This window comes from Symphalangus syndactylus, chromosome 5 (genome assembly GCF_028878055.3).
Source record: "Symphalangus syndactylus isolate Jambi chromosome 5, NHGRI_mSymSyn1-v2.1_pri, whole genome shotgun sequence".
Classification (NCBI taxonomy): Eukaryota; Metazoa; Chordata; class Mammalia; order Primates; family Hylobatidae; genus Symphalangus; species Symphalangus syndactylus.
Genome location: NC_072427.2, coordinates 63,477,483 through 63,504,514, shown reverse-complemented (window position 1 = coordinate 63,504,514; position 27,032 = coordinate 63,477,483). Strand labels below are relative to the sequence as shown.

Sequence of the window (27,032 nt, the reverse complement as noted above, 5' to 3'; positions counted from 1 at the left end):
AGTAGATACTTACCCTGGATTGTTGTGAAGTAAGCATCTTACTAGAAAACTAGAATTTATGGCGCAGCACGGTGGCTCACGCCTGTAATCCCAGCACTTTGGGAGGCCGAGGTGGCAGGCGAATCATGAGGTCAAGAGATCGAGACCATCCTGGCCAAGATGGTGAAACTCCGTCTCTACTAAAAATACAAAAATTAGCTGGGTGTGGTGGTGCACACCTGTAGTCCAAGCTGCAACAGAATACTCTGGAGGCTGAGGCAAGAGAATTGCTTGAACCCAGGAGGCGGAGGTTGCAGTGAGCCAAGGTTGTGCCACTGCATTCCAGTCTGGCGACAGAGTGGGACTCTGTCTCAAAAAAAAAAAACAAAGGAAGAATTTATGTAAAATGTTATTAAAATTCCAATCTGCAGTACATACTCAAAAACAGTAGCAATCGTTATTAGTATAGCCTTGTTAAGTGTTAGTGTATGGCTTTTTCAGGTTAATAATGCAGCTTGCCAGAGGATCCAAAATCACGTCATGGAGATACAAAGTGGTTATAATAGCTGTGCTAAAAAAATTACCAGGATGGTGTCATAATAGACACAAGCAGCTGTGAGACTAGAAGAGAGTGTTATAATTTAAATTTTTACATGAATTTGAGCTATATTAATGCAGTGTTTAGTAAGGAAGACCTGAATAGTCTCTCATTTTTCAAAATATTAGGACAATGATGGAAATCCAACCAGAACTATCTTTGGGAATTTATTAGAAATAATATGGAGTATTTCATATATCTAAAACACAGGAAGAGTTCAGGATGCCTGCAGGCCTTAGGAGTGCCTGAAATTAGGGACTATAATACTTTTAGGAGTCTTGCATATGTTCTGTGTATGTATGTGTCTCTTCTCTGTCTGACTTGCTTCTCTCTGCTTGTCAGTTCATCATTTTCTTTCACTGAAGATTTGTTTTCTACATGGCACTAACAGCTGTAAATCATGCATCTCTTACCATTAGAGATTTAATATTTTTTTTTCCTCAAGTTCAGTGAAAAAAAAAAAAAAAAAACTGTCAGGGAAGAACTTTAGTTCAGACTTGGCCAGGTGGCTACTGCTTGAATGAATTAACTGTGGCCACAGGGTTGGAGTCATTTAATAGTCCAGCATTTCTCTCTAAAACCACATGACGGAATCTGGGGAAGGAGCATTTCCTAAAGGAAGGCTATTGTGCTGGGCATACGAAGCAGTATCTGTCATGACCAAGATCTGACCAAACACTAGGGTGCAGCATGCTATTAGATTCGAGTTTAGTTTCTGGATTTTAAGATGGGAATGGAAAGGCTAGAGAGAGTGCAGAGGAGATAAATAGTTGGAAGTAAAGCTCTCCTCAGCAAATGTAAAAGAACAGAAATTATAACAAACTGTCTCTCAGACCACAGTGCAATCAAACTAGAACTCAGGATTAAGAAACTCACTCAAAACCGCTCAACTACATGGAAACTGAACAACCTGCTCCTGAATGACTATTGGGTACATAATGAAATGAAGGCAGAAATAAAGATGTTCTTTGAAACCAACGAGAACAAAGACACAACATACCAGAATCTCTGGGACACGTTCAAAGCAGTGTGTAGAGGGAAATTTATAGCACTAAATGCCCACAAAAGAAAGCAGGAAAGATCCAAAATTGACACCTTAACATCACAATTAAAAGAACTAGAAAAGCAAGAGCAAACACATTCAAAAGCTAGCAGAAGGCTAGAAATAACTAAAATCAGAGCAGAACTGAAGGAAATAGAGACACAAAAAACCCTTCAAAAAATTAATGAATCCAGGAGCTGGTTTTTTGAAAAGATCAACAAAATTGATGGACCACTAGCAAGACTAATCAAGAAGAAAAGAGAGAAGAATCAAATAGATGCAATAAAAAACGAAAAAGGGGATATCACCACCGATCCCACAGAAATACAATCTACCATCAGAGAATACTACAAACACCTCTATGCAAATAAACTAGAAAATCTAGAAGAAATGGATAAATTCCTCGACAAATACACCCTCCCAAGACTAAACCAGGAAGAAGTTGAATCTCTGAATAGACCAATAACAGGTTCTGAAATTGTGGCAATAATCAATAGCTTACCAACCAAAAAGAGTCCAGGACCTGATGGATTCACAGCTGAATTCTACCAGAGGTACAAGGAGGAACTGGTACCATTCCTTCTGAAACTATTCCAATCGATAGAAAAAGAGGGAATCCTCCCTAACACATTTTACGAAGCCAGCATCGTCCTGATACCAAAGCCTGGCAGAGACATAACCAAAAAAGAGAATTTCAGACCAATATCCTTGATGAACATTGATGCAAAAATCCTCAATAAAATACTGGCAAACCGAATCCAGCAGCACATCAAAAAGCTTATCCACCATGATCAAGTGGGCTTCATCCCTGGGATGCAAGGCTGGTTCAACATACGCAAATCAATAAATGTAATCCAGCATATAAACAGAACCAAAGACAAAAACCACATGATTATCTCAATAGATGCAGAAAAGGCCTTTGACAAAATTCAACAACCCTTCATGCTAAAAACTCTCAATAAATTAGGTATTGATGGGACGTATCTCAAAATAATAAGAGCTATCTACAACAAACCCACAGCCAATATCATACTGAATGGGCAAAAACTGGAAGCATTCCCTCTGAAAACTGGCACAAGACAGGGATGCCCTCTCTCACCGCTCCTATTCAACATAGTGCTGGAAGTTCTGGCCAGAGCAATCAGGCAGGAGAAGGAAATAAAGGGTATTCAATTAGGAAAAAAGGAGGTCAAATTGTCCCTGTTTGCAGATGACATGATTGTATATCTAGAAAACCCCATTGTCTCAGCCCAAAATCTCCTTAAGCTGATTAGCAACTTCAGCAAAGTCTCAGGATACAAAATTAATGTACAAAAATCACAAGCATTCTTGTACACCAATAACAGACAAACAGAGAGCCAAATCATGAGTGAACTCCCATTCACAATTGCTTCAAAGAGAATAAAATACCTAGGAATCCAACTTACAAGGGATGTGAAGGACCTCTTCAAGGAGAACTACAAACCACTGCTCAATGAAATAAAAGAGGATACAAACAAATGGAAGAACATTCGTGCTCATGGGTTGGAAGAATCAATATCGTGAAAATGGCCATACTGCCCAAGGTAATTTATAGATTCAATGCCATCCCCATCAAGCTACCAATGATTTTCTTCACAGAATTGGAAAAAACTACTTTAAAGTTCATATGGAACCAAAAAAAGAGCCCGCATCGCCAAGTCAATCCTAAGCCAAAAGAACAAAGCTGGAGGCATCACGCTACCTGATGTTAAACTATACTACAAGGCTACAGTAACCAAAACAGCATGGTACTGGTACCACAACAGAGACATAGATCAATAGAACAGAACAGAGCCCTCAGAAATGATGCCGCATATCTACAACTATCTGATCTTTGACAAACCTGACAAAAACAAGAAATGGGGAAAGGATTCCCTATTTAATAAATGGTGCTGGGAAAACTGGCTAGCCATATGTAGAAAGCTGAAACTGGATCCCTTCCTTACACCTTATACAAAAATTAATTCAAGATGGATTAAAGACTTATATGTTAGACCTAAAACCATTAAAAATCCTACAAGAAAACCTAGGCAATACCATTCAGGACATAGGCGTGGGCAAGGACTTCATGTCTAAAACACCAAAAGCAATGGCAACAAAAGCCAAAATCGACAAATGGGATCTCATTAAACTAAAGAAAAAAAAAGAAAACAAAACAACAAAAAAAAATTATACAGAAATAACATCTGTGAGGATATAAGATGGCAGAACCTGAAACAAAGACAAATAAGTGGGTTTTCCCCTTTGTTTTCTTAATAATGTAAACATGTATGTCTCAATAGTAATAACCATAGAAGAGCTAGTATGAGTTATTTACCTCCAGTGGGACGTATAAAGGGTAAACAAATTTAAATCTACCAAAGAACTGGGACTTCCCATAAAAAAAGTTAAACATCAAAAGGAGAACTTTCATATCTGACCATAGCGGAATACTAGATATTAGAATTATTTTCCTGCTACAAACAGTTATAAAACTGGACAAAATATCTGAAGCAACTATTTTTGGGTCTTGGAAAACAAGACAGACGTGATTGTGGATAAAATAAAAAGATGTGAGGTTAACTCAAAACTCCTCTTGGCTTTCTGCCTGAGAGCACTTTACAAATCATGGTACAGGAAACTGGAGCCCAGTGAGCAGCATCTTGCCTTGCAGAGTATCTTAGTTCATTTTCTGCTGTTGCAACAGAATACCAGACTGGGTAATTTATAAAGAGATTTATTTGGCTCACGATTCTGGAGGCTGGGAAGTGCAAAATGAAGGGACCACATCTCGTTATGTCATAACGTGGCAGAAGGCATCACATGGAGAGAGAGCTTGCAAGACAGAGACAAAGGGGGCCAAACTCCCAAGATAACTAACCCTCTCCCAAGATATGGAGTTAATCCATTCGTGAGGGTGAACCCCTCATGACCCAATCACCTCTTAAAGGCCTCACCTCCTAATACTGTTACAATGACAATATTAAATTTCAACAAATTTTGGAGGGACATTCAAACCACAGCACAGAGACAACAGTTTGTGTTCAGGGATTCGGGGATGGCTGGCATTTGTGGAGTAGCATACAAGAGAGAAGGTATTTCCAAAGACTAAACTATGCATGGATATGATGAGACTCTATGACCCCTAATAGTTCCTGGGGGTCTTTGAGTTAAAGGAGGTCTCATGGTCTGGGAAATAATGCAGTTCCAACCAGCCAAAATTGAGAGACATAATACTTTGGGCATTCAGGTGGGATGTGAAAAAGACTGCAATGTAGGAGTTGGGCTACTTTAGCCCTAGAATATGAGCTAATCTTGACTTACCCTAATGAAGCCTAAATCTGAGCTTCAACAGCATTAATTTAAGGTCCCATGAATTAAATACCACTATAAAGGAACATATTAATAATTCAAATTATCCATATTGCACTTACAGTGCCCAGCATGTAATAAAAATTATAAGACAGAAAAAGCAGGAAAATGTGACTCATAACCAGAAGAAAAAGATCAATAGAAATGAACTCAGAGATGACACAAATGCTGGAATTAGTAGATAGAGAATTTAAAGCAGCTATTATAAATAAATATGTTGGAGGATTTAAAGTAAGATGAATAGATGTAAGTAAAGTAAGTAAAGTTAGATGACCTTGGCAGATAAATTGCAACAAATAAAAGGAACCAAATGGAATTCTAGAACTGAAAAATAAAATATACCAAAAAGAAAAATTAACTGGATGGGCTTAATACTATAGTGGATGCAAGAAAAAAAGAAAGAAAGAAAGAAGGAAGGAAAGAAAGGAAGGAAGGAAAGAAAAAGAAAGGAAGGAAAGAAAGAAAGAAAGAAAAAGAGATCAGTAAAGTCAATGACAGGTCAATATCTCAGAGAGAAAAGGCTGAAAAAAAAAAAGACTAGAGTTTCAGATGATGTAACCAGAGTTTAAATGGAAATGAAAGGACCTGGAATAACCAGAATCTTGAAGAAGAACAAAGTGGAAAATTTACACTACCTGTTTTCAAGACTTAATATAAAGCTATAGTAATCAAGTCCATGTGATATACATATAAGGATAGACAAATATATCAGTGGTGCAGAATAGCACGTTCTGGAAGAAATCTACATATATGGTCAGTTGATCCTCAACAAAGGCACCAGAGCAGGTTAATGAAGAAAGGAGTGTCCTTTCAACAAATGGTGATGGAACAAATGACAGTCATGAAAAAAATGAACTGTGACCTGTCTCTCACACCATACACAAAAAATGAGATGAATCAAATTACATAACTGTAAATAATGTTAACCTGAATGTAAAGTTAAACCGATAAGGCTTCCAGAAGGAAATTTAGGACAATGTTTTTGCAAACTTAGGGTATTTTTTAGACAGGACACAAAGGACTAACCATAAATAATATATTTAACAAATTGGACTTTATAAAAATCAAAAACTTCTCATCAAAAGATACCATTAAAGAAATGAATTGAAGAAAAATACTTGGGGAATATATATACATATATCTCTGACAAGAACTTCATTTTATGCTAATATACAAAGGGAAATTCCCTGTGGCCCAGATGAATTGCCATTATTGGGACCCTCTGGCTCACACCAGATTGATTTCTGATCACACTTTTGAAATTAGAATTAACCAAGCCCCACCAAGGAGTCTGTAATATAGGCAGGCACCAAATCAGCTGTGTTAAGTACTTCCCTTGCATGTTGCCCTGAGAACAGGCGAAAGACTTCACTGCTGATTTCTGAAATTGGAAGGGGTCTTCTTGGGGTCATCTAGTATAGCTTGTAGATCTACTGCAGGGCAAGGATGAACTCAGTGGTCTAAATCAATCTAATCAAACTTGATCTGATCCCTTGGGAGCTTTTTAAGAATGCAAATTCTGTGCTCCATCCCTGGATCTCTTGATGGAGTAGTTATTAGGTAAGGCCTTGGAATCTATTTTGAGTTCCGTTGGTGGCTTTTTGTTTGTTGTTTTGTTTAGGCCAGTCAATGAAGCAGTGGGAGTGGAGAAGAAACCTGTAACTGGTTGTGATCAATTAGTTGTAAACACCACTTCAGTCAGACCAGTTTTTGTTCTGCTTTTGTTGTTATTTTTTAGTTTAGTGTGTTGTTTGAGACAGGGCCCTGCCTCTGTGTCACCCAAGCTGGACTGCAGTGACAGTATCAGCTTATTGCAGACTTGAACTCCTGGGCTCAAGTGACCCTCCCATCTCGGCCTCCCAGAGTGCTGGGATTACAGGCACTTAATGGGTGAGCTGCCACCCCAGGCCCAGCCTTAGTTTTGTTGGTAAGCTACTCAGGAGGTCTTGAAAAGTCTCACCTGCATCTTAGTCTATCAGAATCTGACCCTTCCTTCAAGGTGCATCTCAAATGCTACCTACCATCTTTATGAAGGTTTAGCCATTTCTTCCAGTCAAATCTGACTTTCCCCTTCCTCTGAACTGCCCGTGTTTACCTCCCTCTGGGCCCTGACTGTACCCTGTACTGTAGTATTGCCTGTAGCTTCTTCAGGCTGGGACAGGGTGCTTATTATATCTGCAATCCCACAGTACCTATCACAGTGCTCTTTGAGCAAAGAACTCTGGTCTTGTGATGAGAAAAGCCAAGCCTAGAATGCCAACTCTGCCACTTGATGGTATTATTATCCATGGGTTAGTGATTTATCCAGGGGTGACATTCAAAATATTTATGTGTATGTATATATATATATATATATATATATATGAATGAATGACAGGGTCTTGCCCTGTTGCCCAGGCTGGAGCGCAGTGGCACAATCACGGCTCACTGCAGCCTCGACTTCGCTGGCTCAAATGATCCTCTTACCTCAGCCTCCCAGATAGCTGGGACCATAGTCATGAGCCACCATGCCAGCTAATATCTTTTTATTCTTAGTAGAGATGAGGTCCTGCTGTGTTGCCCAGGCTGGTCTCAAACTCCTGAGCTCAGGCCATCCTCTCGCCCCAGCCTCCCAAAGTGCTGTGATTACAGGTCACCACACCTGGCCTTCAAAATATTTAACCAGCATGGCACATGTCCCATCAATCAGACGCCCGCTGGACAGGCTGGGGATTAGCCCGGTCTTTATGCTTTTCTCGTCGGTAAAGTGGATACAGTCCCTACCCACCTCACAAGGTTGTTGTGGTGGTCAAATGAGATAATGCATGTGAAAGTACTATGTAAAGTACAAAGTGCTATGCAAATGTAAATCAGGGTTGCCTGGTGGTATTTCTAGTGCCCGTGTGTGGGGTTGGTTGCCCAGCCCTCGGCATTGTCTTATGGTCTGCTCTGCTCTGCTCAGAGCAGTCTCCCAGGAGCAAACCAAGGAATTGTTGAGTAATTGAGCAGGACACTGCAAATCTGAGAAATCCTGGAATCAACCTGTTAGGTCCTAAGGAAACTCAGAATATCAGCTCCTTCAAGGATGGCTCCTTTTTAGGCCTGAAAAATATCAGTGTTTCAGTACATGTATTTTGGAAAAGCTAAATAAACAAAAACCTAACAAGGCTTTTTGAATTTTAACCTAAGTTTTCCTCATTTGAGGACACCTTGTTCTATTGCACAATGACCTTAAAATTCAGAATCCTTAAAGATATCTGGGCATCTCAGACTCATCTGATTGTCACCATATGGCAAGGAGCAGCTCTGCCTCGATCTGTAAATGGAGTTAAATGCCAGAGACATTAACATAGATTAAAGGAACAGTCTAAATCTTAGTCCCTGCTTTGTCTTTATAGTTTCTTGCCTCCTCTTTTTACCCTTTTACTTCCTTAAAAACTGTCTTAATTTCCTCACCATCTCCTTCCCGCATGCCCTCAGGTCTCCAGATCCTGGGGATACAAATCCTTAGCTACTTCTCTCTTCCAAATGCATTTCAGTCTTTCCTCATATTCAGTGCCCAGTCACTGTTTTGCGTTTATCGGTAGTTGCCAGTCAGTCAATGTTTGTTCTTATATGCTTTGATTTAAATGAAGGAAATGGCCCCAGTGTAGTGTGTACAGCAGAGAACTAGAGACTGTAGGGAACGGACAGAAAATAGACACAACCTTTTTACTTACTCTCGAAGGATTCCCATTTAAAAGGCAATGCAGGGATGGGCACAGTGACTCATGCCTATAATCCCAGAACTTTGGGCGGCCGAGGTGGGAGGATCGCTTGAGCCCAGGAGTTCAAGACCAGCCTGGGCAACACAGCAGGATCTCATCTCTACAAAATATAATAATAATAATAATAAAGAATTAGCCGGGCATGGTGATGTGTGCCTATAGTCCCAGATACTTAGGAGGCTGAGGTGGGAAGGTTACTTGAGCCCAGGAAGTCAAGTGTGCAGTGAGCCATGATTATACCACTGTACTCCAGCCTGGGCAACAGAGTGAGACCTTATCTCAAAAAATAAAAAAAAAAAAATAAAAACAAAAGGCAATGCAGGACTATGGTAGATATTAATAACTTTAAAACATAACGATAAAATAACCAGGGTGATAATTTGTAGCCCCTTCTTGCTACTTCCTAGCTGTGGGACATTGACTAGATATTTTTACCTCTCTTGACTCTGTTTCTTCATGTGTGAAACAGAGAAAACATCTATCATGCAGAATTGTAGTAAATATTGAGAGCATATCTGTAACATGGCCTAGTTCACTCCTGGCACATGGTAGATGGCTCAGTATATGGTGGCATTTATTATATTCTCATTTAACATGCAGGCCAGCTCTGGAAACCCTCAATACCCAGGTAGAGGATGTGCTTTTTATCTTTACAACTGTCAGGGTGAAAGGCAGTGGTATCTGGTGGAAAGGGCAGGGTTTACCTCAGAGGACTAGAACTCGAGTCACAGCACTGTCACTCATAAGATGGGTGACTTTAGGCAAGTCATACCACCTTACTCTCTGTTTCCTCACCTATAAAATAATGCAAATAATACCCATCTCTCAGAGTTGTGAGGCTCAGATGAGGCAACGTGTGAGGAGAGAGTGGTCATTCATAAAATGCTAATAAATAGAGGTTATTAGTACTTCAGCACCAGGGTAAGGGTTTCATGTGCCTACGTGACAACTGTCAGGCAGCCTAACTATTTGGGACCCACGAGTTAACCAAACATCTGTGGTGTGAACTCAGTTCAGAACCTTGTTCTCCTCAGAAGATATTAACACTTTTATCTTATCTTGAGTGCCATCTCTGGATTATCTCTCTGCTGGGACGGGTGGGCGTAGGACATTATCAAGCTCTCATTCTGCAAAGAGCAAATTGAGGCTCAGAAACAATCAGGGCCATCCCAGAGCCAGGCAGCCTGGGTTTGAATCTCAGGTCTACTACTTACTAGCTGTGTAAACTTGGACAAATTACCTTACTTCCTTGCCTCAGTTTCTTCATCTTTCAGATGGCACCTGTCTCACAGGGTTAATATATGTAAAGGCTCTCTTGAAACAGTGTCTGGTACACAGGAAGTGCTCCAAGTATGTTAGCAAAAAGAGAAGCTGGGGGTGGCTAAACCTTGAATGTAGTTCATTTCTTCTGGTTAGATGCTGCATTTCTTCCAACAATCTCAAATATTTCTCCTGGTCTCCCCCATCTTCCAATAAGTAACAACATTGTGAGTTTCAGTGTTGTATTTTGGCTATTTCTGTAGGATAGTGATACCACACATCAATTCAGGACTTAGGATGTTCTGAAGCACATTCCTTTTTTGTTTTATTTTATTTTGTTTATGGAGACAGAGTCTTGCTCTATCCCCCAGGCTAGAGTACAGTGGTGCAATCTTGGCTCACTGCAACCTCCGCCTCCCAGGTTCAAGCTATTCTCATGCCTCAGCCTCCTGAGTAGCTGGGATTACAGGCGCCCACCACCACACCCAGCTAATTTTTGTATTTTTAGTAGAGACAGGGTTTTGCCATGTTGGCCAGGCTGGTCTCGAACTCCTGACCTCGGGTAATCTGCCTGCCTCAGCCTCCCAAAGTGCTGGGATTACAGGCATGAGCCACTGTGCCCGGCCCCTTGAAGCATATTCCTATTCATCTCTTGACTACTGAATAGAGACCAGTTTCTTTCCTTCGGATAGTAAGAGATTCCTCACTCACCGGTACAGTTCTCACTTTCAGAGTGGCTCTCCAGGTCCTCCTGTACACTTCTCTCTAGCACCTCTGTAAACTCTAAGATTGTCTTGAGGGTTCTGGGGTTGGGGGAATGTGCTTAAAACCTAGGATTGAAAAGAAGCTTAGAAGGCTACTAATACAGTTTGGATGTTGTTCCTGCCCAAATCTCATGTTGAAATGTAATGTTGGAGGTGGGGCCTGGTGGGAGATGCCTAGATCATGGGGGTAGGTTTCTCATGAATGGTTTAGTACCGTCCTCTTGGTACTGTCCCCATGATAGTGAGTTCTCATGAGATCTGTGTCCCTTTGGGAAGCTAGGACAGGGCCCCACTGCTCCTTCTTCCCTTGCCTGGCTCATTCCTATAGTGCTGCATGGGAATGGTCAATGTCTATGAGCCATGGGGTTGTGTGCATGGCAGCTCATCAAAGAATCTAACTGTAGCATAACTACCCAGCCAGATGTGTGGCTCTTCCTCCCTCTCCCTCTTGCTCCTCCTTTCACCATGTGATGTGCGTGCTTTTTCACCCTCTACCATGATTGTAAGCTTCCTGAGGGCTTCCCAGAAGCAAATGCTGCTATGTTTCCTATTCAGCCTGCAGAACCTTGAACCAATTAAATTTCTTTTCTTTATAAATATATCTTCTTCATAGCAATGCAAGAATGGACTAACACAGCCACCAACTAACTGCCAAGGAGGACCCCGTGCTTGAGGGAAACCAAGTCCAGTCTCGCTGGCACAGTGATGAACTACAGTGGACAGCCACTCCTTGAGTAGTGGTTATAGTTAAGGGACAAAAAAAATCATGGTCCCAGTCTGGAATAGCCAGGGATGAACCAGAACAAAGAAGAAAAACAAAATAGTGCTTAAATCTAGCAAGAGAAATAAGAATAATTCATCACTGCTATAGTGCTTCACAGTTTTCTAAGCATTTTTATGTATTTAATCAAACATCATCTAATCCTAACCACAACCAAAGAAAGGGTGAGGAAACGTTCAGAATAATTTCTATCTGATTTCAAAAGACTGTTCAGTTACTTTTTGCCCTACATGGTGATGTGATGTTTTTTTGTACGAGACTGTTCAATGCAGAGAATTATAAGCAATTAAAGGACGGTTTCTATGGTGAAAAGCATATTTTACAATAAGACTATAGTCAGTGGATTTCTATTTTATGTCAGCATACACTGTTTGCCACAGTTCCATCATGCACTGGAATGAGGTTATCTATTATCTAGGCTTGTGGGTCTGATGGGACCAAGTCACTCACTGAGAAAAATTGTCTGAGGAAGGCTGAGGTCATGGCTAACCAGTAATTCTCAGATGGGCCTTATATTATTTTATTGTGTAAGTATTTGGGAAGTTCTCTAAGTTGCTTCTTCGTGCCTATTGGGTATGTCTGAATTTATGCAAAAAAGGCCAAGAATTTAACAGATAAGAATGACGTGATAGAAATATGCTCCAGTGAGCAAGGTAAGAGCCTAACCCAGATTTTCCTCCCAGTTTGTTTATTTCTTTTTGTTTGGGTCCACTGGCCCTTTGCCAGCCCTCCTCCCAGCAAGCTGCTGGCAGCTCTCTGTGTCCCTCTGGGAAGCTAGGACAGGGCCCCACTGCTCCTTCTTCCCTTGCCTGGCTCATTCCTATAGTGCTGCATGGGAATGGTCAATGTCTATGAGCCATGGGGTTGCGTGCATGGCAGCTCATCAAAGAATCTAACTGTACCATAACTACCCAGCCAGATAATTCAATTGTTCCTAGAGAGTTTGATGGGACCCAGAAGAAGTAGCCACTGGTTATATTCAGTTGGCACTGACTTCAACAAATGCTCTTACAGTTTGAAGTCATAGCGTTGTCCCAGAGTCAGCTCACTGGGTCTGCCCGGGACTTTCAGTACCTCTCCCTGCCCTTGTGTTTATTTCCTAGCCCCAGTCCCCAAACCCCACCCACAGACTTGTGTCCAATTTCCAGGACTGAAGAGGACCAACTTCCCTCCTGACTTCTCAGACTGATGATTCTTCAGACATGACAAGTCCAGATCGAGATTGCAATCCCCAAGGAAGGCCAGCTGTCTTGCTCAGCAGAGACAATACAGCTAAAAGCTCTTTCTCACTTTAGGCAATTCATGCACTTGGTTAGACATTTATAGACTTCAATTGCTCATCCAAAAAATCTAGGTCATTCTTTACATAGAGCTTCACACTTTGGAAGGAAAGCCATGCCCAGGGAGGAGCGTTTCTGTTGATGTCTGGTTTGGCAGAGGCAGTAGAGAGTGCTTCTGCTGTGGGAAGAGGGAGAGATGGGCCAGCGCAGGCACTGTGGGCTCTTAGGGGACCTGGCATTTTCACCCCCTGGCCAATGGCTCACAGAGTCTCTGAGTAAATGGTGCCAATAATAGCTGCCTTGTGTTGATGTCATGAAAAGTGGTGGGTTTAAGGGTTAGGCTCTTTAAGGACATTTTTTAAGTATGTACCATAATTCCAGTCAGAATGGCTGGGTGGGTCTGTTGGGGGTGTAGGGCTTCCTGGGGAGGAAGAAAGAGTAGAGGTGCGGGTGAGAGGTTTAACCATGTAACATGGATGGCCAAAATGGTAGAGCTCTTCCCAGTATGTTCCTACCTACCTCCTAAGCCCTGAGGAGAAGGACATGCCAAAGAAAGAGCCTTGGGCTGGGAGTGAGAGGGCCTTCTTGTGGAGGTGCCTCTACTCACCATGGCTGAGGCATGTTGCCTCAGTTTTCTCATTTTTAAATTTGAGCCCATGGTCCTGCTGCTGCATTGAGCTGCTGTACAATGCAAATGTTCAACACAGGTGAAGCTGTTTGTTGAACCTAAGTGCCACAAAAATGTAACATTATCATTATCAGGTATTCTCACCCAGAGAGAATAGTGTGGTTCTTTAGCCACTCGCTTGCTTCAGGGATGGTTTGTGTGGGCATGTGCCCATTTTGTACAGGTCTGTTCATGTGTACCTAGATGCTGTGCAACTTGAAAGGCCTGCTCCTCCTTCCCGTGTACTACTCTGGCCCCAGCAGGACAGTGAATATCAATAGAATAGAGGGAGGAAGCACGGGTTCTTTTCCTTCAAGTCTTTTCCACATTGGCTTCTCTGCAACAGGAGTTGAGGGAGGCTTAGTTAGAACAAATCGCCTTTTTCTGGGGGTGGGTTAACCAGATTTTTCCCTCTTCTGTGTCTGTGGCCTTGGTTGTGGCACCAGCTGTCATCACTGCCCCAGCAGTTGGGTGGGAAAAAGAGATGAGCCTGGCCAGCCCCTCTCCTGCTTTGGTAAGACTCTACTTAAAGGCCTGTTGTAAAAGTTTGAAATTGCAGGTCAGGGTTAATTTAAAGCTTGTGTATTGTCCATGTTATGGTGTCCCCCAGCCATTACAAGTAAATAAAAGCCAATTGTAACCAAGATATTCAGAGCTCCGTAAATTCCTGGACACTGTAATATGACAAGAAATAGACATTAGTCTAACTATATGGCAGGCTGTCCTACGTGGGCCAGGGTATGACATACCAGCTTATCCCAGAAAGAAGAACAGGACAAGCTTTACAAGGAACTGAGCTTTCCTTCTCCCAAATTCTCACCTTATATTAACATTTTTGTTTTTGATTTAGAGCACCAACCACTTCAAGAAACTGCTGTTGCAATGTGGATTCCTCTGAGAGGATTCACCCTTGAAGTCCTTGTCTCCTGCAGAGGAATTTGTTGATCTGGATTAACTGTCCAGTCATTGGGCAAGGCCCAGAGGGCATGAGATTAGGAGTGAGATAAGGAGTGGAATGGGTTCAGGAACACCTGGGGAGCAAGGAGACCAGATAGGAAGGAATACAAAAGGAAGCCCAGCAAGCACCAGCCCTCTTGAGGAGGCTTGCAGCTGCTGTGGGTGCATGCTGGAGGTGGCCCACACCTGTCCTGAGAGCTGACTGCAAGCATCTCTTCCTAGGTGCATGTTCAGTGACTTCATGTTGGTAGCTTGAAACTGGCCATAGTGGAAGTATTTACACCATGCAAATACATGAACACTACAAACCAGGGTTCCTCTCACTTCTCTCCCAGGAGAGCTTTTCATTAAACTCTTACAAGCATCCTGCTGGTGGCAACCATAATGGATTCTCACTTTCCCTGCAAAGCGGGACTTAATCCTTAGCAGATCACTTGCTTTCTCCTGATTGTTCTCCTCCCCTGAGTCTTGAGGGGCTGGGGACTAACAGAGACCAAAGTGGCCTTGGTGATATGTATGAAGTGGCTCAGGTCGTAGAAGGTATACAAGTTCAAAGTTTGTATCACCACATTGTTTCTTCACATGCACTTCCTGCCTAAGTTGATGCTGTCAGCTCTAAAAAACTAAACAAACAACGACCAGAAAACAAACTACTGAGCTTATTTTCAGCTTGCCAGTTTTTATACAGTCTTCAAACAGGATTTAATGAATGTAATAGTCTTGCTGACAAGTAGGTTTTATTTCTTTGGAATATTTATCACATAGTTATTAATTTAGAATTCTGTGTGTATACCTACTAGGTTCAACCTAGACCCAGCCTAACCATGTTTCTGGAGATACTGACCTCCGTTATCAACCTCACCCTTACCACAGGCTCTGCTCTCACCTTGCCCCTAGGTTTTCTGATCCTAGCTTTCCCATTACCACCCTCTGGCCTCTGGTTGTGGCACACCTGTGATTTCATGTTAGGCCCTCAATGCTGACAGCTTGCCTATCCTTCATATACTGATCTGTCTCTGGCACACTCAAAATCCCTTCACACATCAAGAGATTTCCTTGGAAACCAAAACAAAGGAGAAGAAGTGACTGTTCTGGAGTTGCTGCCTGGTGCTGGACATTTATTTTCATGTTTCATGTTCATCTTGCAGCGAGGCGTTTCCATCTCATCCCGCAGACAAGCCTTCACTGTAGGAAAGCTGGCCCCCACCTCTTATCAGCAAGGAGCAGGGTCTGCATCACCACCCTTTGCCAGTTTTCTCTCACGAGACTCTGGTCATCAGGGAGCAGGTCTTCTCTCTCAGAGGCAAGCAGCTTATTTCAGGCAATGACAGCAGTTTTCATATAGTTCTTCAGATCTCCTTTAGTACCTAGGACAGTGCTTTCCATAGGGTAGAGTCATTATCAATGTTGGTTAGTGGTGTCAAAAACTATTTCTACTTGAAGTAGAATGAACAGTTGCTATATAGAATAGTTAGGAAGCCGTATCCTCTCATTGGAGGGGTCCAAGTAGAGGCCAGACAACCACTTACCTGTGATGGTTTTAGTAGGGAATAATGCATTTGGATAGAAAGAAGAGGTAGAAGATGGCTAGCCTTTTCCACCCTGATTGTGATCTCATAAACTATGGGATGCCAGCACTGAGTCTAACGGTGGAAAATAGGCTGTTGGCCCAGAGACAGATGACTCTCCAGAATCCACTTAGTTTTTCTGTTTTCTTGAGCAAGTGGTCTGCAGGTTGGGTGAGTCTTTAATTAATATGCTTCTCTAGCAGCGTATATTACTCCCCTAGTCAAATGGCAGAGTATGTAAGATCAACATTGTGTACCCCACTGAGGCTTCAACCCTTTAAAGAAGTCTTTTCCTGTAAGTGTAAGGAGAAGCAGATGGTAATGAAAAAATATGCACATTTTATTATGCATTGCACATTTTACTTATTAGAATTTTTAGTATGACACCCTGCATTTTAAAAAGCCTAAAGATGAAAACAAAATGGAATTATTCTTTGAAATATTTAAATCAGCTTGCAACAATTATCTCAAAATATGAAAATAAAATCTAGCAGCCTGGAAGGTAGATCTTCCTTGACCACCCACTTTGAAAATCTTGTCTTTCAAAGGGAGCCTCTTCCTCTCAAAAAGGAAGAAGAGCATGCTGTACAGAATGAGGGCAGGAAGGGACGTATCCCTGATGAGGTTGTATAGAGGCTGGAGCTTATGTGTGGGAGAGCTGGTGGTGGGAATGAGGGCAAGTGACTACACTGAACCATTCTCTCATTGAAAAGTAGAACCAGAACTGGAGAGGAGTTACCTTGGAGTTCTGGACTGGGTGTAGAGAGAGAGTGTTTCTGTCTGCTCTTTCCCTAACCACATCTCTGCCTCCCTTTGCTGAGTGAGTCATCCTCTGCCAGCCTTACCATTTGCCAGCACTCACTCCCACAGAGACCATGTGAGGATTAACAAGCCGTACTTTGGGAACGTCACTGAAACTCTGTGGAAGAAGCGGTCCAAGGTAAAAGTGAAGTGTGAATATGATTGTGAATCTTAAGCACAGAACCCTGAGTTCTTAAAGGCAATTTTTAAGATTAGTATCAATCAACCAAAGTTCACCAGAGTTTTTCAGAAATCACCAGAGTACAAAAGCTATTTCACGAAATGTGCAGCGGCTGTGACCTTAGTGAGATTTCTTAGACTTGTAGCCATAAGGACTGGAAGAGTTCGTAAAGCTCAGCTCCCACTTTATTCTTGAATTCCTTATCCTGACAAATGGTGATTCAGCATGCAGCCAGGTATAGTGGAAAGAGAAGGGGCTCTGGAATCAGACAGACCTTGGGCCAGGTCCCAGCTCCTCCACCCATTGTCCCTTTGACCTAGAACAAATTACCTAATCTCTCTATGCTTTGATTTCCTCAGCTGGAGTTGTGAACAATGCTTGTTGTTGAGAGTTAGAACATGGTTAAAGTGTTTAGCACAGCTCCTGGTATTTAGCAGGGCTTCAATAAATGATAGCTGCGCTATGCTAATTACAATAATGCTTATTAAGTGTTGCTCTTCAGGCTCTTTTTAAATATCTCTCTGATGGCAATGCTTCCATCATTAGACAGTGCTAATGGTTAGAATTTTCTGCCACATGTTGTGCCCAATCCTATTTCCCATAATTTCTATCCATCTGCTCTGGTGCTGCCTTTTGTGGCCCCATAGAACAAGGCTAAACCAACTCCCACAAAGAACACTTCAGATATTTGAAGACAACTTTAATCTCTTCCCCAAGTTTTCTTCATGGTAAACCCTTTAGTTCCTGGAATCCTTCCACAGGTGACTTAGTTTTGATCTCACCCAGGACATGTCTAAGTCCCTTTTCCTCATAGATGAGCATCCATGGGAAGATGCTAGCCAGCCATAAAGGAAAGTTGAGATGGCAAGTTTTAGATGCTATCCATACTGAATAAGCTGGCTTTTGTCCATGGTTCATGTGAACATTCTAATGCATACCCTACAAGTATATTTCAGTTTCTTCTTTTCACTGTAGTTTCACCACACTATTCAGGAATATGAACACTGCTACCTGTGAGGAAGGGTACATTGTAAAGACTGTATTGTCAAATGCTGCATTGAAAAGCCACCTCTTGTAACTGTGGTAGGTTTGATTGCATTATTGCCCCCTGACTTTTTACCTTCTCTATGTCAGTGATATGTTCCGTGTGACTTTGCAGTTCCTGCCCTTTGACTTTATATTCAGTAGTGTGACCTGCTTTGGCCAACAGAATGAGTCAGAAGAAACAGCATGCCAGCTCCAAACCTAGGCTTCAGAGGCCCTGGGTATTTCCAGTTACTCTTCAGTGTTCTGCCATCATCATGAGATAACCTACCCCCACTAGCCTACTGGCCCAAGGAAGCAGGGAGGCATGTAGGCTAGGGCCCCCAGCAACACCCAGCCTGCACTAGCTGATTCTGACCAACTCACAGAAACTTGAGCAAAAGTAAGTGATTACTGCTTTAAGGCACTGCGTTTTGGGGTGGTTGGTTATGCAGAATTTTTGTGGCAAGATAATAATTATTATGGAAATTATGTGGGGCCAGAAAACATAAAGCAATACTAACCCTACCTGGACAGAGTACAAGTTTAGAAGAATTAATGAAAGATTTACAAAACTATAAAAAAGCTAGATGAACACTTTATAAAAATGATTTACCAAATTGTAACTTTGAATTTCTTTTGCAAACTGAACAGGAAGAAGATAAATGTGTATATTATATTTCACGAATGAAATAGGTAATGATGAAAGCAAACTCAATTTCTAAATATATGTGAAAAGTTAACGTGTTTCCTATTTGATATAGTTCACTCATTTACTCAAGAAATGTTGAATGAGTCATGTTTCAGTACCATTCTAGGCCCTGGAAATATAGTTGTGGAAAAAATGGACAAGGCCCAGGTCTCATGAAGCTTGTATTCTACTGGAGATTTAGAAAATAAAAAATTAAATAAATAAAGCAGATAACTTCAGATAATGGTAAGTGCTATGAGAAAACTCAGGAAGGGTAAGGAATACCTTAGGTAGTTTAGAAAAGACTTCTCTGAGGATGTGACATTGAAACTAAGACCAAAATGACATCAATAATTCAAGAGAAGAAAGACTACATTGAAGAAAATAGCAAATGCAAAGGCCCTGAGGTAGGAATAAGCTGGGAGTGTTCGAGGTATAATTAGAGGTGTGGAGAGGAGTAATGTGGTATGAAATGAAGTGGATGATATTTAAAGAGGCCAGGACATGTAGTGCTCTTTTGGCCACAGTAAGGAGTCCGTTTTATTCCAAGTGGAATGGAATCCACTGAAGTATACTAAGTGCATGACTTGATTTATAGGTTTTAGGATTTCATCCTGACTTCTATATAGGGAATAGATTGTAGGTGGACAAGAGTGGAAGCAAGGAGGTCGATTAAGTTATTGCATCATGGTGGCTGCAACTAGGGCGAGGCCAAGGATGGAGAGAAATGAACAGGTTTGAGATATATATTGGAGGTAGAATCAAGACTTCCTAATGGATTGGATGTGAAGGAACATGAGAAATAAAGGATAATGCCTAGGTTTTTAGTTGGGGTAACTGAGAGGATGGTTGGTGGTGCCATTTCTGGAGATGAGGAAGATGCGAGGAACAATGAACTCGGGGGAGGGAGAGGTCAGGAGTTTTGTTTGAATGAGTTAAGCTTGAACTTAGACGTTGAATTGGATTTGCCAGGTAGGCTGCTGGACATACTAATTGGGTAGTGAAGGCTGAAGATACCAGTTGGGCAGTCATCAGCATATAGATGGTATTTTAGCCAAGGGACTAAATGAGTTCATCTAGAAAAAAGAAGTGAAAGTGTTTCATTTTTAATTTAAAATTTAAGAAGTTTTAAATTTTAAAAACTATCAAAAAATAAATAAAAGAAAAAGCGGGAGGACTCAACCACAGAGCATGCTGACATTTAAAAGCTCAGCAGAAAAAGAGGAGACAGAAGAAGAGCCTGAGAGAGAGGCTGAGGGAGTGTGATGCTATGGAAGCCAAGAGAAGAAAGCATTCCAGGAAAGAGAGTCATCAACTTGGGTTGTGTTGGGTTGAATGCTACTGAGTCATAAAGTAAGATAAGGACCAAGGAGTAACTATTGGATTTGGCAGTGTGGAGCTGATTGGTAACTTTGGAAATAAAAGATTTAGTGGAATAATGGACACAGAAGTCAAATGGAATGACTGAAAAGTGAATGGGAGAAAAGAAACTGATAACAGTGAGGTTTTGCTAAAAATAGGAATGGAGAAATAAGTAGCTAGAGAGGATGAGAGTTTAAGGTTCTGTTTTGTTTTATTTGGTTATGAATTGGAGATGCAGAGGCAAATTTCAATGACAATGGAAATAAACCCACAGAGAGAAAAGTTGATATTGTGGGAGAGAAAATGGAGAAATGCAGGATCAACGTCCTTGAGAAAGGGGGAGACCCAGAGCACAGTGAAGTGTTGGCCTTCCATGCTAACAGAAGAGGGCAGGGGGTAAGGGCAACAGAGTACCAGTGAAATGGTGGATTTGGGGATGGGAAGATGAAAGACACTGTCAGTTTACATATACATATATATAAATTTTAATATATACACTTTAATTATTGAGATGGGCTCAGGCTCTGTCACCCAGACAGAGTGCAGTGGTGTTATCATAGCTCACTGCAGCCTCAAACTCCTGACCTCAAGCGATCCTCCCACCTTGACCTCCCAAAGCACTGGGATTACAAGCGTGAGCCACTGTGCCCAGCCACTTATATTTTCTCAGTGAGATATGACTTTAGGTCATTTGAGGAGCCAAGACTTCTGAATCCTGAGCCCAAAAGCACTGTGTCCTTCATTTACCATTTGGTACATTTGAAGCAGAATGAACATGATAACCCCTTTAATATAATTTTAAAGAGCAACGCAGATGACAAAACAATTCATGTATATTCTTTCATTTGATACTCTTGCCTTGAATAATTGAAGTTCCCAGTCTGGAAGAGAATTCAGTTCGTATAAATGAAGATACCGTAATGAAGGGACTATTTACAGAGATGAGAGTGGAATTAAGAGATGTATCCAGAAACTATCAACAGTCAGGAGTCATTACCACCCTTGGGGTCAGGGGGTCAAAGGAGATTAATAGTATTAGATCCAGCAAGAGCTGGTGCTATGAAGGGAGGACCAACCAGCGTGATCATTTGTTGAAGAGATATGTAGTCACTGTCAGGGGAGTGGTGTCAGTGCAGAGAGAGAATGAAAAACAAATATCCTGACTTCCCTCCACTCCCATCTCTTGCTGGTGCTTCCCAATGGCTAAACCCAACTGGAAGCCAGCTGGCAAGTGAGTGGGCTGATATTTTTCATGGTGAAAGAATCGATCTGGCAGAGAATAACCAGCACAACTCCTAACACTTCATGCCATAAATGTTGAAAAAATTTTGAAAACCACTCCAAGGGGAATCTTTTTACCCAATGCCAGTGTATAAATGCATCTTATTATTTGGTGCCAGCTGGTATTTAGAAAACCTAGCTAACCATGTTCTTTAATACAAATCATCATGAGTACTTGTAATCCACTCGCAATCTTAAAATGTAATGTTTGCCCATAGTCTTCTTTTATTTCCATCCAGAGGCATATTAACCATAAAACTGAAGAAGCATATATTTCAGGGCTCCTCACTTGCATGAGCCCCTTCCAAAGCCATGGGAGGGCCCTAGAAATGTATTCATATGGTCATTTGTTTTTGTAAAATTTGTAAAGGTAAGATATTTTAACTGCAATCTATTAAAAACCAACTTTTCTCACTCTGACCCTAGAGAATTCTCTCCCTGCCCACCCCCTGACCAGTTATATGAACTTTAGGCCCCACAAAACCTGGATCTGCTTCTGCTTTCAGTGAGACTCAAGTGTGCTGATGCAGATTTTATCCCTTTCCCGATTTTACCACTGTGGAGAGGAAAAGGGGTAATTAATGAGCATCAAAATGGACATTCTGCAAGGGAAGAATGTAGCGGGAGGATGAGAAAAATAGAGGGGGGCGGTGCTAGGGACAGTGGAAGAAAATCACTGTGCCTGAAGGATTGCACCTGAGTCATGGAGGGTTTGCAGGTGTCTACCAGGTGACTAATTTCCCTCCAGGGCCTAACGCAGGTGCTGCTCTTTATATTTTCAGATGCAGATGGAAACCTGTGTCGAAGTAACCAACTGTTGCAAGTCATGCTGACCATGCACCGAATTATCATCTCCTCTGCAGAACTGCTCCAAAAAGTTATCACCCTATATCCTTTAACATAGTGACTGGCAATCCCAAAATGGGATCCACCCAAAAAGTGGCTTGAAATTTGAAGTATGCTTTTATTTTTATTGGTTTGGAATAACCCTGAGTGGCAAATAGGTTCATATGTCCTTTCAGGGGTATGGGTGCATGTGTTGGGGGTGTGTTCGTGTATTCTCTGTTGGGTGGGGCAATGCTGATTGCTCTGGGGGATGGTCAAATAAATCAGTATGCAAATACAATCTTCGGTCTCTTAATAGTAAAAAATATTTTTTCTGTAGAGTATCCAAAATATTCATCCTGTGCAAATTGACAAAGGTGCAAACATGACTCAAGGATAAATTTCTTTCTGGCCTTCCTGTCCAATTCTTCAACTTTCTCCAGGTTCTGAAGAAAGATTCCCAGTGCCACAGCATCTGGAGAATCTGCTGGTGCCTTATTGCTTCAGGCAGGAGGATTGACTATGTGCCAAGCAAAACCTGCTGGATTTTAACCTTATTATGGGGTATGAATCAAGTAGGGAGGAGAAAGCTCCTGCTTGCTTTTTCTCACTGATGACACTGTAAGCAGCAGCCCCCACAAAAGAAGAGTTGTAGGCGGAGTGAGACCGTTTAGCACCCAAGGTGCAGGTCCCTGGTACTGTGTCATGACTTGTAGCTGCTCTAACACTTTTCTACTCTCCTAATTCCCCATGTTTCATCTTACAGCACACAGAAAAAATAAAAACCATCAGGACTGAATCCCTTCTCTATACCTACTCATGAATCTTTACCTCTCATCTCAAAGGAGGTGTTTTCCAGTAGCACACAAAGCAGGGGAGCATTGCGAGAAGTGCACATAAATAAGAGGTGCAGGTAATAAGTGGGTGCCTCTTCTGCAGAGAATTTTAAACCATCATGAAACCAATGCAATGTCTACTTTTTATTTCATGTACCAGTGATTATAAACAATGTCAGTGATTAAATATTCCTCCCTAAAAACTTGTTTGTTGGCCTAGGGACTAAATTGTTCCTGGGGTGTCTGGGCACAGTAGCTCACATCTGTAATCCCAGCACTTTGGAAGGCCAAAGTGGGCAGATCACTTGAGGTCAGGAGTTTGAGACCAGCCTGGCCAACATAGTGAAACCCCATCTCTACTAAAAATATGAAAATTGGCCGGGCGTGGTGACATATGCCTGTAATTCCAGCTACTCATGAGGCTGAGGCAGGAGAATCACTTGAACCTGGGAAGTGGAGGTTGCAGTGAGCTGAGATCACACCACTGCACTCCAGTCTGGGCAATGAGGTGAGACTGTGTCTCAAAAAAAAAAAAAAAAAATTGTACCTTAGGGTTCCTGCCCTTAGTGCACTACTGGCTGCCTACATATTGGGGCAGACCCCCCCTCTCCGCTTCCCATGGTCCCTCGTACTTCTCACAGAATCTTACTCCACCAGCTATCGCCCCTCCTATACTTTCAAACTCTACCTCTTCAATGGTACCTGCCCCTCAGCCTAAAACACATTCAAGTCTCCTCATCTAAAAATCAGCTCTTAACCCTACCTCCCCTTCATTCCATTGTTAGGGTTAAAAATTTGATGTGAAAGTGTCTTAAAATAGTCTACACTCACTATCTCCAATCTCTTTACTCCTCCTCACTTCGTAACTGTGTTAAGTTGGCCCCCAGTATTCGAACTTTCCTCTGATGTCACCAGTAACCTCCTAATTGCAAAGCCCAATGGCTTTTTCTCATCCATGTTTCCATTGACCCCCAGAAGCATTAGGCATGACTGATAACCCCATTCTCCTCCCAGCTCTCCCTCCAGGTCTCCCGGAACTACACCCTCCTGGCTTTCCTACCTCTTGGGTTGGGCCTTCTCCAGCTTTTCATCTAGAGGCTTCTTTGAGCTCTGCTTACATATAGGTATAATGTCCTGGTTTTCCTCTCACTCAGAAATCACCCACAGTTTCCTTTCTGTGGGTGATTCCTCACCAGAATTTCTACCACTGTTTCCACCATTCTTCTGTGCTGATGGTGATTTTCAAGTCTGGATTTCTCTAACTTAAACCTTTCTTTTTTTTTTTTTTTTTTTTTTTTGGAAATTGGTGCAGGGAGAGGGGTCTCACTATATTGCCTAGTCTGGTCTCAAACTCCTAGCATCAAGTCATTCTCCCACCTCAGCCTCCCAAAGTACTGGGATTTCAGGCCTGAGCCACTGCACCCAGCCATCTAACCTAAACCATTTTTCTTAGGTTTATACCAGTTTGTCCTGCTAACACTTAAGACTTTAATATATTCATTAGCCCACTGTCCCCACCCACAGCCACTACCTCATTAATTCTGCTTTGACACCAGTACAGCCTTGTTTTGCCTAACTAAGACACATTCTGAGAAATACATCATTGGGCGACTTTGTCATTATGTGAACACCACAGAGTGTACTTACACAAACCTAGATGGCATAGCCTGCTACACTTCTAGGCTAGATGGTACAGCCTGTTGCTCCTCGGCTACAAACCTGTACAGCAGGTTACTGTACTGAATACTGTAGGTGGCTGTAGCACAATGGTATTTATGTAGCTAAACATAGAAAAAGTACAGTAAAAATATGGTATAAAAGATTAAAAAATGATATGTATGGGGGGCACTTACCATGAATGGAGCCTGCAGGACTGGAAGTTGCTCTGGGTAGTCAGGGGTGAATGGTAAGTGAATGTGAAGGCCTAGGACATTACTGTACATAATTGTAGATTTTATAAACACTATATACTTAGGCTATACTAAATTGATAAAAATTTTTCTTCAATAATAATTTAGCTTACTGTGACTTTGTTATAAACTTAATTTTTAAAACTTTGACTCTATACAGTGTACAGCTGTGCAAAAATATTTTCTTTATATTTTTCTATAAGCTTTTTTCTATTTTAAAAATGTTTAATGTTTATTTACTTTTTAAACTTTGTTGTCAAAATCTAAGACACAAATATACACAGTAGCCTAGGCCTGTATTGGGTCAGGATTATGAAGACAGGATGAGGCAATAGGAATTTTTCAACTTCATTGTAATCTCATGGGACCACTGTCATATATGTGGTCCATCATGGACCAAAATGTTATGCAGCACATGACTGTATTTTCATGGTCAATTTCAGTTAATAGTGTTAGTATCTATTCTGGCCTAAACCAGTAACATCAGAAGAGCTCTTGACTTCTCCCCTGCTTTCACCTCCTACAGTCTGTCACCTGATCCTAGGGTTTCTACTTCAGAAATGACTCTTATCTGGTCTCTGCTCTCCATTCCCATACCATGCCTTAGTTCATCTCTCCGTGGTCCCTCTCCTGAACCACTGTCCCACTCCAGTCTTTCTATCTACATGGTCCGCCTACCCTGTCTCATGGTAGCAACCCTTGAAATTCTTTCCTACAAAGCAAATTGGGCAGGCCATTGCTTCTGAGCCTCTGCAGACTACTGAGTTAATGTCAACTCCTTAGCTTGCCAGGAAAAGGGCCTCCTCGGTCTGTCCCCAGCAAGTTTTTCCTGCTTCATTCCGTAGCTCTCTGAGAAATCGTTTCCCTTCCTCACTGAACTTCTCAATATACTGGATGTAATGGGGCCTTTTATCATTCCTGTGCCTTGAAAGCCTTTCTACCCTCTTTGTTTAGAAGCTCTTTCAAGACCCTTCTGGGAAGCTTTTCCTGACTTTTCCAGCCCTTCTCCCCGTTTAAAAATACTTCTAGTGTTCTAAAATAGTATTATTGATTGACAATCTATTAAACCTTTGTATCTAGCTGCTGTGATTTCAATTCGGTTAATAATATAAAAGATTGCAAGGGTACTGAAAAATTGATTGAATTACAAATTACTTTAAGAAAGATATAAATATATTTTTGTATTTTAAAAGTACATACACCGTAACTTACCTATTTGTGTGTCATCTCCCCAGCTAGACTCTGTCTTTCAAGGGCAGGGAGCAAGGCTTATTTTTCTTTGTATCTAGAACTTAGTTTAGTGGCTGTTTCATGGTAGGACACAATAAATGTTGCATTACTAGGGTTGCAAACATTGGGATACTTTTTATATTTACAAGAACTTTTACGTGTGATAGCTGGGCTTTGCTCAGGTGAAGATGTAACCTGGGGTAGGGAAAGGGATTCTGAGAGTATGAAATAATACTCCTGTAATGAAAGCCAGGTTAAACATTGAAGGCAAAATTATTTTTTTTCTTTACGCTTAGTTTCCCTGTTCTCTGACCTGGAAGTAATAGAATTTTTAGTTAAATAAGCTCAGATGGTCTTCTGATTTCCATTGTTAAAAGAAGAGAGGGATAAATTTGAAAACATGCTTTGAATAGTTTAGATGCCGGAAAAGTACAGTCAGAACTGTACTGGTACTTTATAGCCACGGTACTAGCTATGAAGAGAAGAAAAAGGTACGGGATCTGAGGGTTCCAGCAAACACTGAAGTTTACCAAGACCAGCAGATGCCTGAGCCTCTTACTATTTAGCCTGCATGCGCTGGTGTTTGTTTCAGCTCCTGAATGAAGTGAGAAAGAGGGTGCCCTGCTCCCTGTGGGGGCAGCCTTTGCCATGGCATAGGGGCTCTAAGGACCTCTGAATGATGCCCAGACTCCGCACTCACGTGTAGACTGACCGGATTTACACCATTGGTGCTGCGCCACATGCAGCCAACGTAAGGATAAGGAGCCGCTGGGAGAAGGTGAATGACACAGTAAAAGTCACCATGTCGATTTAATGTATCTACTTAGCTTTAAAACAGAAGTGTGGTTTTTGTGCCTTCCCCTTTAAAATGGAAGAAT

General features: G+C 41.6%; 1 protein-coding gene across 8 annotated transcripts in view; it reads left to right on the top strand.

Annotated features, from left to right (window-relative positions):
* Window positions 1-27,032, top strand: part of RASGRP1 (RAS guanyl releasing protein 1) — a 78,076-nt gene that overhangs the window by 18,230 nt on the left and 32,814 nt on the right. For 5 of the 8 annotated variants that reach the window (XM_055278656.2, XM_055278653.2, XM_055278651.2 and 2 more), the window contains exon 3: window positions 22,136-22,241. In XM_055278656.2, coding sequence (XP_055134631.1) covers window positions 22,136-22,241 — 106 coding nt within the window. Of the gene's footprint in view, window positions 1-15,177; window positions 16,955-18,206; window positions 18,423-18,673; window positions 18,716-22,135; window positions 22,242-27,032 lie in introns of those variants that run through there. The other 3 variants (XM_055278654.2, XM_063640282.1, XM_055278655.2) reach the window with 3 other exon arrangements.